This window comes from Rhyacophila brunnea, unplaced genomic scaffold (assembly GCF_057557595.1).
Source record: "Rhyacophila brunnea isolate RB1 unplaced genomic scaffold, BYU_Rbru_1.0 scaffold_1, whole genome shotgun sequence".
In the NCBI taxonomy this organism is placed as follows: Eukaryota; Metazoa; Arthropoda; class Insecta; order Trichoptera; family Rhyacophilidae; genus Rhyacophila; species Rhyacophila brunnea.
The window spans coordinates 20,244,731-20,257,479 of NW_028232751.1; the positions used below are offsets into that span (position 1 = coordinate 20,244,731).

Sequence of the window (12,749 nt, forward strand, 5' to 3'; positions counted from 1 at the left end):
CATGACGACTTGCTCTGTCTGCTTTGGGTTGCAGCACCCTTAGGTTCACTATTCCAAGAACGCAAATTTAGTTTTATAGCCAGGGCAATACGGGTGAAATTCGAGAATCCATGTCAACGGCCTTAACGCATTATACCTACAAGGAAATATTATAAGACGATATTCGTAATATCTTTTGTGGTACATTTTTAAAATGACACTTGTATGGGAACTCCTCATCTAGTAGTATATCAATGTATAAAATAATCACACATAAAAATTGTTTTATTAAATCCTATTATAATAACGCCTGATTTATTCTCAACGTAACGGGTTTAAATAAATTTTAAAAACTAACCATCACCATCCGTAAATTGTAATCTTAATTTAATGAAAACAAATACATTAATTTGACTAACAAAGTACCTATAGTGTGCACTATTTATGTCGGATCTTAACAGCCTACCTCCACCCTTCGCCGCTGATGTATAGTAGGTAAAGTACAGTAAAGAAGTGGCAAATAACTTCTAAGACTGTTTTAAACAAATATTTGTACGGAGTAATCATGAATGACTGTATTGTTTCCATGTTCATATTAAAAAAAAATCTCACAAGAATAGAAGTATAGCAATAATTTAGCATAAAACTTTTAATAAACCAAATGTTTGTTACAATGTTAAGTAGATGTTAATAATTGTTTCATATAATTACTACAAAACTGATTCTTGAAAATAATAAATATAAGGTAAATGTACCAGTGACCATGTAGGTACCAGTAGTTGACCTTTTTTCTATAAAGTGCCCAAAATAAGAAACTTAGACGCGGGATTGCTCTAAATTGTAAAGTTTAGACAAGTGAAGCCATCTGTGGTCGGATTGAGGAACTAATACATCACCATATGTCATAGGAGCGTCATAGCAGTTATTTAAAAACAACACCTCACGCAGTAGGTAAGTATTTTATTTTTAATTTACTAAGTAAATTGTTAAGGATATCAATGGATGTAAGCATATGGCAATTTAATGTTTTTGACTTCATAATATATCAAGTTAATGCATTACGGGCAGTCATAATATTGAAGAATCGAGATCATTTTTAATTTTTAAGTTATATTTACAAGGAAGCAAGTTTGTGGGGGTTCAACTACTCAAACATTTTTTAATACTTTTTCAGTAGTTGACCGAGGGCGGTCAACTACTCAATAAATTAATTAATATTATATCACTTAGTTTTGAACAATTTTTACACAAGTGTGGAACGATGATTAATTATTAATTAGAAGTGTCAAGGGTAGTTCTATCCAGTAGTCGACCTAGGGGTCAACTACTGATACATCATATGGCCAATTACTGGATTTTTTGTGTTTTTTACCATTTTTTCTTTGAAAAACAAAAATTTCTTGAATTATAGTCCTGAGGCCTGAGGCTGGCCGCAGTAGAAGACATCCGATTACACAAAGCTGTCAAGGGCGGCGGCCAAGAAGTATGGTGTGCCGAGAATTACCTTGAAGTACAAGTACAAGGTTGAGAGAAAACATCCGATTGAAAGGAACGAAGTGGGTTCTCTTACATTAATTTACATAAACAGAGACAAATTTCTTTGAATGCAATAAAATATAATAGAGACTAAGTACTTACTACATTAAAACAGATATACATCTGACCAGTATGAACGAGTACCAGGATATCGAAAGACAGACACGAAAATAATTATACCTAAATACTGCCTTATATCAATACTAGAAACTCCCACGGGCTTACTCGTGTCTTTTTCAATGGAAAACAAAATCGTTTGAGCAACTATTTCTTCAACTATATCATCGGTAAAAACATAATTGAAGAATTGGTAAGGTGTTTTGAGCTCTAATGTTTCCTGAAGAAGTGATGTGCTGCCTAAGAAAGATAAGCAGATTTCATCCAGTGTTATATTTTTCCTTTTCCATAATAGTTTTAGGGGATTAGTTTTTGAAGGTGGAAGTCTTGAAGTTGAAGGTATTGGTTGATCATAGGACTCATCCATTTGCAATGGTGGGTCGTCATTTGGATCATAAGTGGAAACTTCCGCTTCGTCATCTTGCATCCTCCATCTATCTCTGGTCAAAATTCTGGATCCTCAATACTGTCATCATCACTGAAATCCATTCCATCCTCACTGTCAGATAAGTTGTTAGAATACTCTTCAAGTTCCTGAAAAGACCTAAAAAGGCCAAAATATGTTCACAAACATAAGCTTCCTATGTGGTAAATATTACCCGTTAATGCACGGTGTATTCGAATGAATACAGACGTAAATATCACAGTATTCTATAAAGTTACAAAAAAATCTGAAATATTTTATAAAACTTTGCTTGACTGACCTTTATTCAGTATAAAATGATTTTTTATAGGACTGGGAAGATGTATTATTTCATAAATATAGCACTGCGAACATAGAGAAACGTCACGATCCGATGAAATGTCAGATTGGTGTGATTAATTCGTAATAAAAAATAAACTTGAGTTATCTGGTGGTCAAACGTGAAACTAAATGGAAGCAAGTTTACGTCAACATTAAATCTTGGAAGATTTGGACAATAAATGTCATATTATGCTGTGTATTCGTATGAATACATCATGCATTTAAGGGTTAAGTTACCACATACGAAATTATAAGCACTTCAATTAATATTTTCTGGAAGATGGGTTGGCGTCCTGACGAAAGCAGAAGAGGACGTCATTCGAGACTGGATTCTGAAAATGGCCTCTGCAGGGTTTCCAGTGACCATGGATGAGGTCACTTTCAGCGTTTAAAGTCTAATAAAAGATATTACCAGAGAGACACAACACCCTGGCAGAAGCTGGATAAGAGCGTTTATGAAACGAACCTCAGAAATTTCACATAGGATTTCTCAAAATTTTACATCAAGTAAGGCTAAAGTAACAAACCAAAATATCCTTACTTGGTTCAAAGAAGTTGAAGAATATATAACAGCTGATAATGTCGGCCAAATCCTCAATGATCCCAACAGATTATTTAATTGTGACGAAACAGCTTCTTTCCTTAACCCCAAGGGGAGAAGGGTCTTTGCCAAAAACAAGACAGTGTACCAGCAGGTAAATGCCTATGAAAAAGAATGAATAACCGCCATGGTAACAGGGAGTGCCGGTGGGGCTGTCACACCAAGGAAAATCCTCTACAAGTACAAAAGAATTTCTCAAGAAATTTCCGAAAATGTGGACTTTGTCCATGGAACCCTAAAGCTGGTACTATACCAGGAGAATCTGAAAAGGTGCCTTCAATGGTTACATCAGAGGAACGCAAGCTGTATTTAGAGAGAGGACTGCAGTTCCTGAGTAAAAACATTGATGAGGAAAAACTTGAATCATTCCGCAAAAACAACGAACTTGATTAAGATGACAAGTTACTGTTTGTACTGTGGCGAAAAGTAAAAAATGAGTTGAAAAAAATATCACTACACCTGAGCCGGTCAGATTCATCGATGAGGCATTGCAAGAAGAGGAATCCGATGATATGATGTCTTTGGCCACCTGGAATACTATGAATTGTTATGATGATTCGTCTCCAATCACCAGTGCACCTGAGGCTGGTCTAACGATATGTAATGATGCTTCGTTTCCAATCGCCAGTGAACCGGTGGCTGGTCCATCAAATGTTTCTAGTCCATTCAAGAGACATTTTTCTTCCCCGGTAATGGAGAAGAAAAATTCAAGAAAAGGGCAAAAGGGAAAAAATCCCCACCGTTGTTTGCAATAAACTGTGCCAGGAGTATTTCCTAAACAAAAAGAGGAAGAAAGAAGAAATGGAACGGTTGAAAAAAGAACGAGCTGCAGAGAGTCAAAGAAAGAAAGAACTGAAAGAAAAAAAATGGGGTAATTCAAAACGCATTTTCTTCAGAGTCTTCTAACCCAAGTGTTGGCATTTCAGAGAGTGAATGGCATGAGTCTAGTGATGAAAGCTTTAAGCGAAAAACACGATGGCTGCCCATTGTGAAAGTCATTATGAACATTATATGAAGGAATGTAACCGTGGCAAAAAAACTGCCACCAGCATGAGGCCAAAGCATGTAAAAGTGATTCTCGTTTAGTTATTTAATATTGATAATAAACTCTTAATATTAATTTTATTATATCCACCTATCAAATAATGTATAATACTGATAGTGAAAATTACAATCGTTTAAACAAACCGATACAACTCTAGTAATAATACTCTACACCCACGATAGCCGATCAGCTAACGCTTCGTGGATCCTAAGTTCGAATGTTCGATCTGGGGAATATATTATAATAATATGTGTTTGGAGTCAGAGTACCTATAGACCTAATAGGTTGAGCAAGTGGCTGACATCCATTTCTCGTAAAAAGAAAATCTGTTAATACAAACCTCCACTCTGTGGAGGCCTATATGATCTAATTAGGATCGGACATGATCGAAAGAATATGAAGGAGAATACTTCCCGGGGAAAATCGTCCATATTTCTAAAGTAGAAGCTACTATTTCATCGATGCAAAAGTGCAGAAGACTATGGAAATGGCCAAAGCGGCCCGATGTACTTAGTTATGAACAGGGAATCCAATCCCGAGCCAAAATTCTGATCCCGGGATTTCGGGATTACAATTTAACAATCCCGGGATCCCGGGACTGGTCCCAGGATTGGCATTTTTTCCATTGTTAATATAAAATTTTTATATTTACAAATAACATTGATAAAATCGGTCAAAAATAAATCTAGTATAATAAATATACTATTTAAGACATTTATTGTTAATATTGTATACGTTCAATCTTGGAAATACATAAGTTTAATGGAGTAAATAATATTGTTATATAAATAATAATGTGAATTTAATATGAGATTGCTGTTTCTGATAGTAAAGCAAATCATGGTGTACGTATGGCCTTTCCGCGTTATAAAATCTAATTAGTCAGCCAATTATTAAACTGCCGTAAAACGTATGATATCATGGTGGAATTACTTTGTCAATAGTGCGAAGCATTCTTTTTTCCCAATCTTTCTCATTTTTATTAATTTATGTGAAAAAATTAAATGAATCGGCCACTTACACATGGGTATAAATCAAACTTCATTGAAACTCAGTTTATTTATAATGTAGTTATTTGTTATTAAAAGTATTTTTTCTGTTATATTTTCGTTTTTATTTTATTTTTTATACAAATTGATAAAAAAATCAATCCCGAAAGTTTAGGATTATGTTTATCAATCCCGGGATTCATAGGTATCGAAAATAGCTCGGGATCCCGGGATTGGAATCCCTATTTATGAATGAAAGGCGGTAGTAGGTATCCCACATAAATGACTCGAAACAAGTAAGCAAAACTCGTAATGTTTATTCAGTTCCGGAATTGGACTTTATTTGGAATATCTAAGGATTTTTATGTTTAGTAGTTCCTATGTAGTATGTATGTACTTAGTGGCTAAAATAAATTAATTTTTTATTTTTACTTTGATGAAGTGACTAACTTTGTACCTTTTGTTACCAGAACAAATCTGATGATTGGCTGACAAACAAAATCCTCTCCTATGTAACTTGTTCCTGAACCGCCCATTTCTACTTGATTATTACATTATTTGATCCATTACGAGTAGACTTGCTTTGCCATCATTCGGTCTAATGCTAAACGTTAATCATTATTTTTCTACCAGGTACGTTTACCTACTGTCTTTCAAGCGCTATAATTTAAAGTAAACTAAACTGAAATATTATTGTACTGGTTAACTAGCATATCGGAAAATCATCCGATTACACACCAGTTTTCATTCGGAGGATTTCGGAGGACGAGCTCACTCGGAGGCATCAGAAGTTCCAAAATTTTCTGTTCATCTTTGTAGTGATTCCTGATAAACTTGATCGATCCGTGCAGACTATTTTTACAGTGGCTGAGTTGATTCGGAGTCAAGGCCGACAGTATGTTGTAACTGCGGTCCCAAAAGAACGGAATGGTTTCATCACAAATTTTCTCATATAGGTCTGTCAACATGAACATGAAGATATAGCTCACACTTTTCTGCCAAAATTGACTATCATCCTTCTTCTTTTCGACCATCAACATAAAAACGGTCTTTATGAAGTAGCTTCTCAAGAATGTGCATTCACGATTTTCCCTCAACTGTTTGATCTGTAAGAAGAAATAATTTATTTATACGGGAGCCGGACTATTTTTCAGCATCCTTGTAAAGATACATTTGAATGTGAGCATTACTTTCAGCGATTGCAAAATCGAAGAAGTGAACTTCCCTTTACATCCCTTTTACACATACGTAAATTTACTGCCAGCAGTATGTGTTGTTGTGACAATAAAAATAAAAGGTAAATGTAAATACTAAATGCATGCACTTGGCGCATTGCGAATATAAGAGAGGTTTGATTTAAATTTGTTATTTTTCTGCAATGAGCAGATTTACTTCAAGCGATTGATTCTGCATAATTTATATTGATTGATTGAGACCACTTTGATTATTCCGAAAATACGTATCGATTCAATGGTCTTTTTAACATTTTATAATTAATATATTCAATCTACTATATCTAATATATTAACAGCCCACGATGGCCGCGCGACTGAAGCGTTATGGGTCCCAGGTTCGTATCCTGGATCTGGCAAATACATATATTGTTTTTCAATTTGTGTTTGACTCGGGGGGTATGGATCCAATAGGTTGACCAAGTGGCTGACATCCTTTTCTCGTAAAAACAAAATCTGTTAATACAAACCTCCACTCTGTGGAAACCCATTCTGATCTTATTAGGATCGGACATGATCGAAAAAAAAATATTCTTATTAGGTAGTTACCTATATTGAAAATACCACTATATATTTTGTCAATATCAACGTGTAAATTCAGTTTAAACAGTAAGTAGTATGTAATTGCAAATGATTACCAGTAGGTACCTTGCTAAATGTTTTAACTAACGATAAATTTAAGTTTCGCAGATAAAACATTCCTCATTCGAGTGTTTATTTTCTCAATGTTGGTAGGCACAATGTAAATCAAAACATTATTTTATCATTCACAATTTTCACGAATTTTTCAGAATTGTCATCAATCAATCATTATTATTTGTGACAAAAACGCACATAAAGAAGCAACGCCTTCCGTTTGTACTTGAAAAATGAGATTGGCGACACAATCAGCATTTGGTGCGTTAACCAGGGCTCTAAATGGACCGTAGCGCCGTTCCGGTTCATGAAATCGGTAAAATTATCGCTCCGTCTCGTGGAAAAAATATGTCGACAGTCTGAGGTAGATAGCCCATAAAAAATATAACACTTATATTATAAAATATACATAAATTTAGATAATTGTGTAAATATCTTCAAAAAACTAACTAACTTAACTTAAACTTTTCCATTTCGAGCGCTGGCGTTAACAGTAATAATTGTTGCGACTTGCGACATTTTAATTTGCACAAAATTGCTGGCAATAAACCCGTGCATGTTTACAAGAGGCTATAATGTCAAGAAAAATTAAATAGTGCCTCTCTTCGAATTAAGTTTGACATTTTGTTTATTCAAATTTATTGAATATATTGTTTAAAAAAAAGGCTCACTAGCAAGTGTTGCCAGCTGCCATTCATAAAAATGTGCCAGATAGAATAAAAATAATAAGATAGATAGTAGAAAAATTGCTAGGTTTTCTCAAAATAAAAAAGTAGCATTTCAAAGAAATTATAGGTAAAGTAATCCGCATTGTTTTCAAGAGAACATACAATGAATGAATAAATAAATCGTAGTATAACTAAAAATGAATGCAGGTACGAAATCACTTAAATATAACATATTAATACAACAATGTGGTTGGGCCGATTGTAGTGGCCCTCATCCCTTATTTCCCCATCTCATATCCTTATTTATTATTGACGCAAGACAAGACAGCAATTACAGGTCATAAGTCGACCGTGATTGCGAATAACGTTCACTCAGCTCAAGAGAACCTCCGCGCCGCGATATACAGAATGATTCAAAACATATCTGTTCGACCTTCGTTGAACTAAGTCTGTTATGGTTTGAGTGAACGTCGTGTCCATCAATCATACAACCTATCATCATCATTCATCAACCTCAGATAACATTCATCAAAGTATATCGTCCGTTTACCAGTGCGTGAGTGCGTGAACACTGAACCGGCTCCAGCACACGCCAGCCCTCTATACATAAAGGTCAGTTTCTGGCATCCTGTGTAACCCCCCCCCTAGATCCGTAATCCACCAATCCAGCACAACCTTCAAAAAATTACAGTCCACTGCCAAAAGCACCACCACAATGATTGTATGGGATATTAAAGGCGTTAGTGCTAGTACGTTGATTTTAAATAAAATCTAATACTTATAATATTCTATTATTGTCTTGAGACATTTAAAGCCACTTGCAGTATCAAAAGACACTAAATTTAAAGTCATAAACCAGATGATAATTTCGCAAGCTAGATGATTATTCAAACATTATAGATCTGGCAAGAAAGTTATAGGCTAAACAACCTAAAAACGGACCTGCGCAGAAGCACACATACTTTCGTGCGCATATAGTATGTGTGTGAAAAGTCTGTTTTACACGATACAATAGTATATTTACAGTTTACAATGAATACCCACCCCATCTCGATCGGGGTATTACAAATTTAAGCATGAGAAATTATTGTTTTTAATGTGATCGAATATTTAAAAGTGATGAAAAATCAGTAAGCACAATAACTATAATGATAGGTAGATAATATTATATATTATATGACGTATTTTTATAGAAAATGATTTTCACAGTATACTTTTTATAAAAACTTTACTAAAAACAATGATTAAAAGACATTATTTGAAAATTATGAAAATATGTGATTGGGTCATCGATATATTTAATATATAGGTATACTGTTCACTTCTACTAATTAAGTCATAATTTGTGTTATCCTAACTATTTAATTAATAATACATACCTGCAGCAATATAATCAGTCAGTGGATTTAATGATTAATTTCCTTCCAAACTCAATCATTACCTAGTATTAATTAACCTAACTATCATAATAGGTACTAATAATTAAGAGGTGAAATTATCCTAATTTATTTTCCTATTGTTAATAATTATCGAATAATAATTGGGGTTCTAAGTAAATTGCTGAGAATAGAATTATTGTTAGAATTTAAAAACCTAATTTCGCCGGATTGGTTTTTTCAAAAAATAACAACAAAATCTTCTCCACGCAACTAAAGCGACTTTCGGTTATTGCCGAGATCTTGTTGTGGACAGTAGTTTAATAATGTATTCTTCCTGAAAGTAACTTTGACGATTTTCTACGTATAATATAGGCTGTTTCCTTATTAGACGCTCGTGTACTGGCTGACAATAGCCGAACACAACCGAAGATCGAAAGGTTCAGTTTTATGTTGTCGGACTATAGCAATCAATAATGCTGTCCAAGAGATGCTCTTGCTTAATAGAAACATTTCAAAGAACTCACCAATCGCTGGGCGACCCTCAGTTGGTTCTTTCGTTTGAGCATATCGCACTCTTGTTGAGGGAAGGAAATCCTCCACATCCTTGCGGTCTCGTCAAGACTACCCGTCTTTAATTGCTTAGGCACCGCGTACCATTCGTCAGTTGTGAACTCTGAAGCGTATTTTTCATTAACGTTGCTCGGCCAAATCGGGTACTTAAATTCCAGAACGGGGACAAAATCCACTGAAAATTTTATGCCTTTTTGACGGTGTTCAGCCCACAAGCCGATACTCGGACCCGACGTCTTAATAGTGACTTTGTACTTTGACCAAATCTCGTTTGACGAACTATCCAAGCTATTGCTGGCCTTTACGCAGACACCATGCATCCAAAGCCTAAGCTTGTCCTGGAATATGTTGCCTTCCTTATCCATCCATTTGTCGATCGACTTATAGTTGACCCACTGCGGTGACTTTTTCAATATTTCTAGCTGGCCGGGGAATTTAATCGTGACGAATCCCCCCGTTGGTCCGTTCTGCAAGACCACATGGCTGTAGTCGAAGGGGAGTTTCATGCATATGTTCACGTCGTATTCGTCAGCCAGACGGATTCTAGTCCTCTCGTACGAGCTTCCCATTCTTTGAGTCTGAAAATGTCCAATATGTTTTTATTTTTCTTCAGCGTAACATAGTGTCCTTCGGTTGAAGTATGAAATTAAAACTGAAATAACACAAATAATCACAGCGCCTAGCTTACAAAAACAATGAAAAGGTACAATACAAAAATAACCAATACTTAAGTTTTTTACCCTCATTTGTATTCCCATACATCAAATCTTTAGATCAGGTGTAGGCAACCTTCAGCCAAAAGGGCCACATGCGGCCAAAATATACATTGTTTTGCGGCCCATAAATAGTTGACTATATTATACTAACATAACAATATCAATAATACATTATGCAAGGATGAAAAATATATAAAGAGTACTACAACTATTAGAAAAAATTGATTATGTCCAGTGGCGTGCAGTGACTTTTGATTGTAGGGATGCTTTCGAAAATAAAAGAAATAATAATATTAATTACCCACATTCAAATTTATGATATTCGACTTGATTGAATGTTTAAATCAGTGTTTCCCAACCTTATTTGTGCCATGCCCCCACTTCAAGGCTTCAAAAATCTCCTTTAACTTTATCCATGCCGTTCTAATCCTGTTCGATGCTGTTTGGCATGTAAAATGTATTTTAAATTCTGTTTAGTCATTGTTTTACACTTTATTTTGTATGTATAAGGTATAACACACAATTAACATGTAACCGTATAAGATAATCGGGCATTAAGGGGGGTCATGCTCAGCATAGGTCAAAATGGAGCTTTTGTTCTATTTTCAAAGCATGATCCTAGACATACCTTAATAAACGTTGTAGATAATCTATTTATATAATTTTGAAGCCTTATTATCCGTTATATTTATTTTAAACATTTGATGACTGCATAAAGTATTTTTATTACATAAAATAGTATTCTTTTAAACCTCTCGCTCTAATGTTTTAGAATATAGTCATATTTCAGTACATAAATGTGCAGTGGTGTTAAGATTTTTTACATTTATTAATTTTTAAACGCATTTATAAAACCATCAGTATAATTAATAATTTATATCGACATTATTATAGTGAAATATTTACGATAAAAAATTATATTGATAATCTCTGTGATCCCAAATTTGACAAGAATTAGGCATTTTATTATTTAAAAAATGGGCAAGATTAACACATTTGAAGATAATTCTAAAGACACTCATTATAAGCTATATCTTTGGCCATTCAAGTGTGATAAACATCTTACGAATAATGATTGCTTTATAATAATTATTGACCTAAGAAGAAGGTAGTGTTTTTTTTAAATAAACCATTTCTTTTGGAATTCCCCAGTGGTTAAGCTACAACATACGGCCGTAGTCATAAATTGACAAACTATAATTGAAGTAGGGAGTAAAATGATGTTAACGCGCGTGTACCTAAACGTTGCTCTTAAACGTTATTAATAACGTAATAACTAGGGAGTGGATTTATATGCAACAAAATACATGATTATATGCATGCACATATGCACTTAAAATCATTACAATATGCACTAAAACCAAAGAAATATGCAGTTAAAAATTGACATTTATTTTATGGAAAAATATTGTAAATACCCACTTCAGCCAAAATAACTGATAAAAAATCGAATAACAAAATAGTAATCTTAATCAATATAATATAATAACAAAAAAATACAAATCATCAATAAAGTTAATTAATTACAATTTTCAAAATAGTTTGTTTACCAAGTACAATTAATAATTGAACAAGAAACGAAAAATGTAAATGTAAACTATGTAAACCAAACACAATTTTAAAAAACAAAAACGACATCACGCATCGAGAAATTATAGCAATATCACCTTTATTGTTAGTTAGTTAGAACAGTGGCATGGACGATTACATAACCGGCCGGTAGCATACTTATGTGTCGGTGTGTATACTTATGTATATAGTACAATATTATTATAATATAAATAAAACGACAAAACTTGCTTTAGGCAGGGTTTAATTGAATTTTAAAACTAATTAATACAACCTGCAATTATTTGTACTCTTGGTTTAAAGAAAACGAATAAGTATGACTGACAGTTCAGTGTGCACTATGTATGTCGGATTTCCAAAGCGTACCTCCACCCTTCGCTACTGATGAAATGAAAATCGAGAGCTTCTTTTAGCCTATGGATCGATTTACATACACCGTGGATCAACTCGTCTACGTAATAGAACGTCGATTTAAACAATGATAGCATTCGTTTAGGTTTAGAAGATGGCACAAAAAGACTATATTATCATTTAAATCTGATTGAAGAATTTATAATAATAATAATTATCGCTTACCTTTTTATATGAATTGAATATCGGTTCTTCTTCTCTGAGAGCTGCGAGGAACTCTTGACTAACTTCAGTGGATCCATCGATGTAATCTTTCTTGTCGTCCCCAAGGGAGAGTTTTTTGCTTATTTTTTTAAGGACCGTCTCCATCTCATTAAACTCATTCTCTTCAATTAAATGCGCCATTATGTCAGGTATCAATTTAATACGTTACTACAAGTCACCTCCTAAACAACAGATGAAAATCATACTGAACGGCATTGTTTATTTATAGGTAGTCCTATCACTATATCGATATCAATATCGTAGAGGAGATAAGATTGGTGAAATTCATTACAAATTAATAATATTATCAATGTATTGTTAAAGAGATTTCTATTATGAGTGGGGAATACTA

At 34.0% G+C, this 12,749-nt stretch overlaps 1 protein-coding gene across 1 annotated transcript; it reads right to left on the minus strand.

The window, feature by feature from the left end:
• Positions 1-5,734: 5,734 nt before the first annotated feature.
• Positions 5,735-12,538, minus strand: LOC147079564 (cyclic GMP-AMP synthase-like receptor). The gene is made up of 3 exons (XM_085960996.1): positions 12,359-12,538; positions 9,452-10,075; positions 5,735-6,118 (listed from the first exon to the last, which is right to left on the minus strand). Exons 1-3 carry the CDS (start codon positions 12,536-12,538, stop codon positions 5,735-5,737), a joined length of 1,188 nt encoding a protein of 395 aa, XP_085817122.1.
• Between the last annotated feature and the right edge of the window lie 211 nt (positions 12,539-12,749).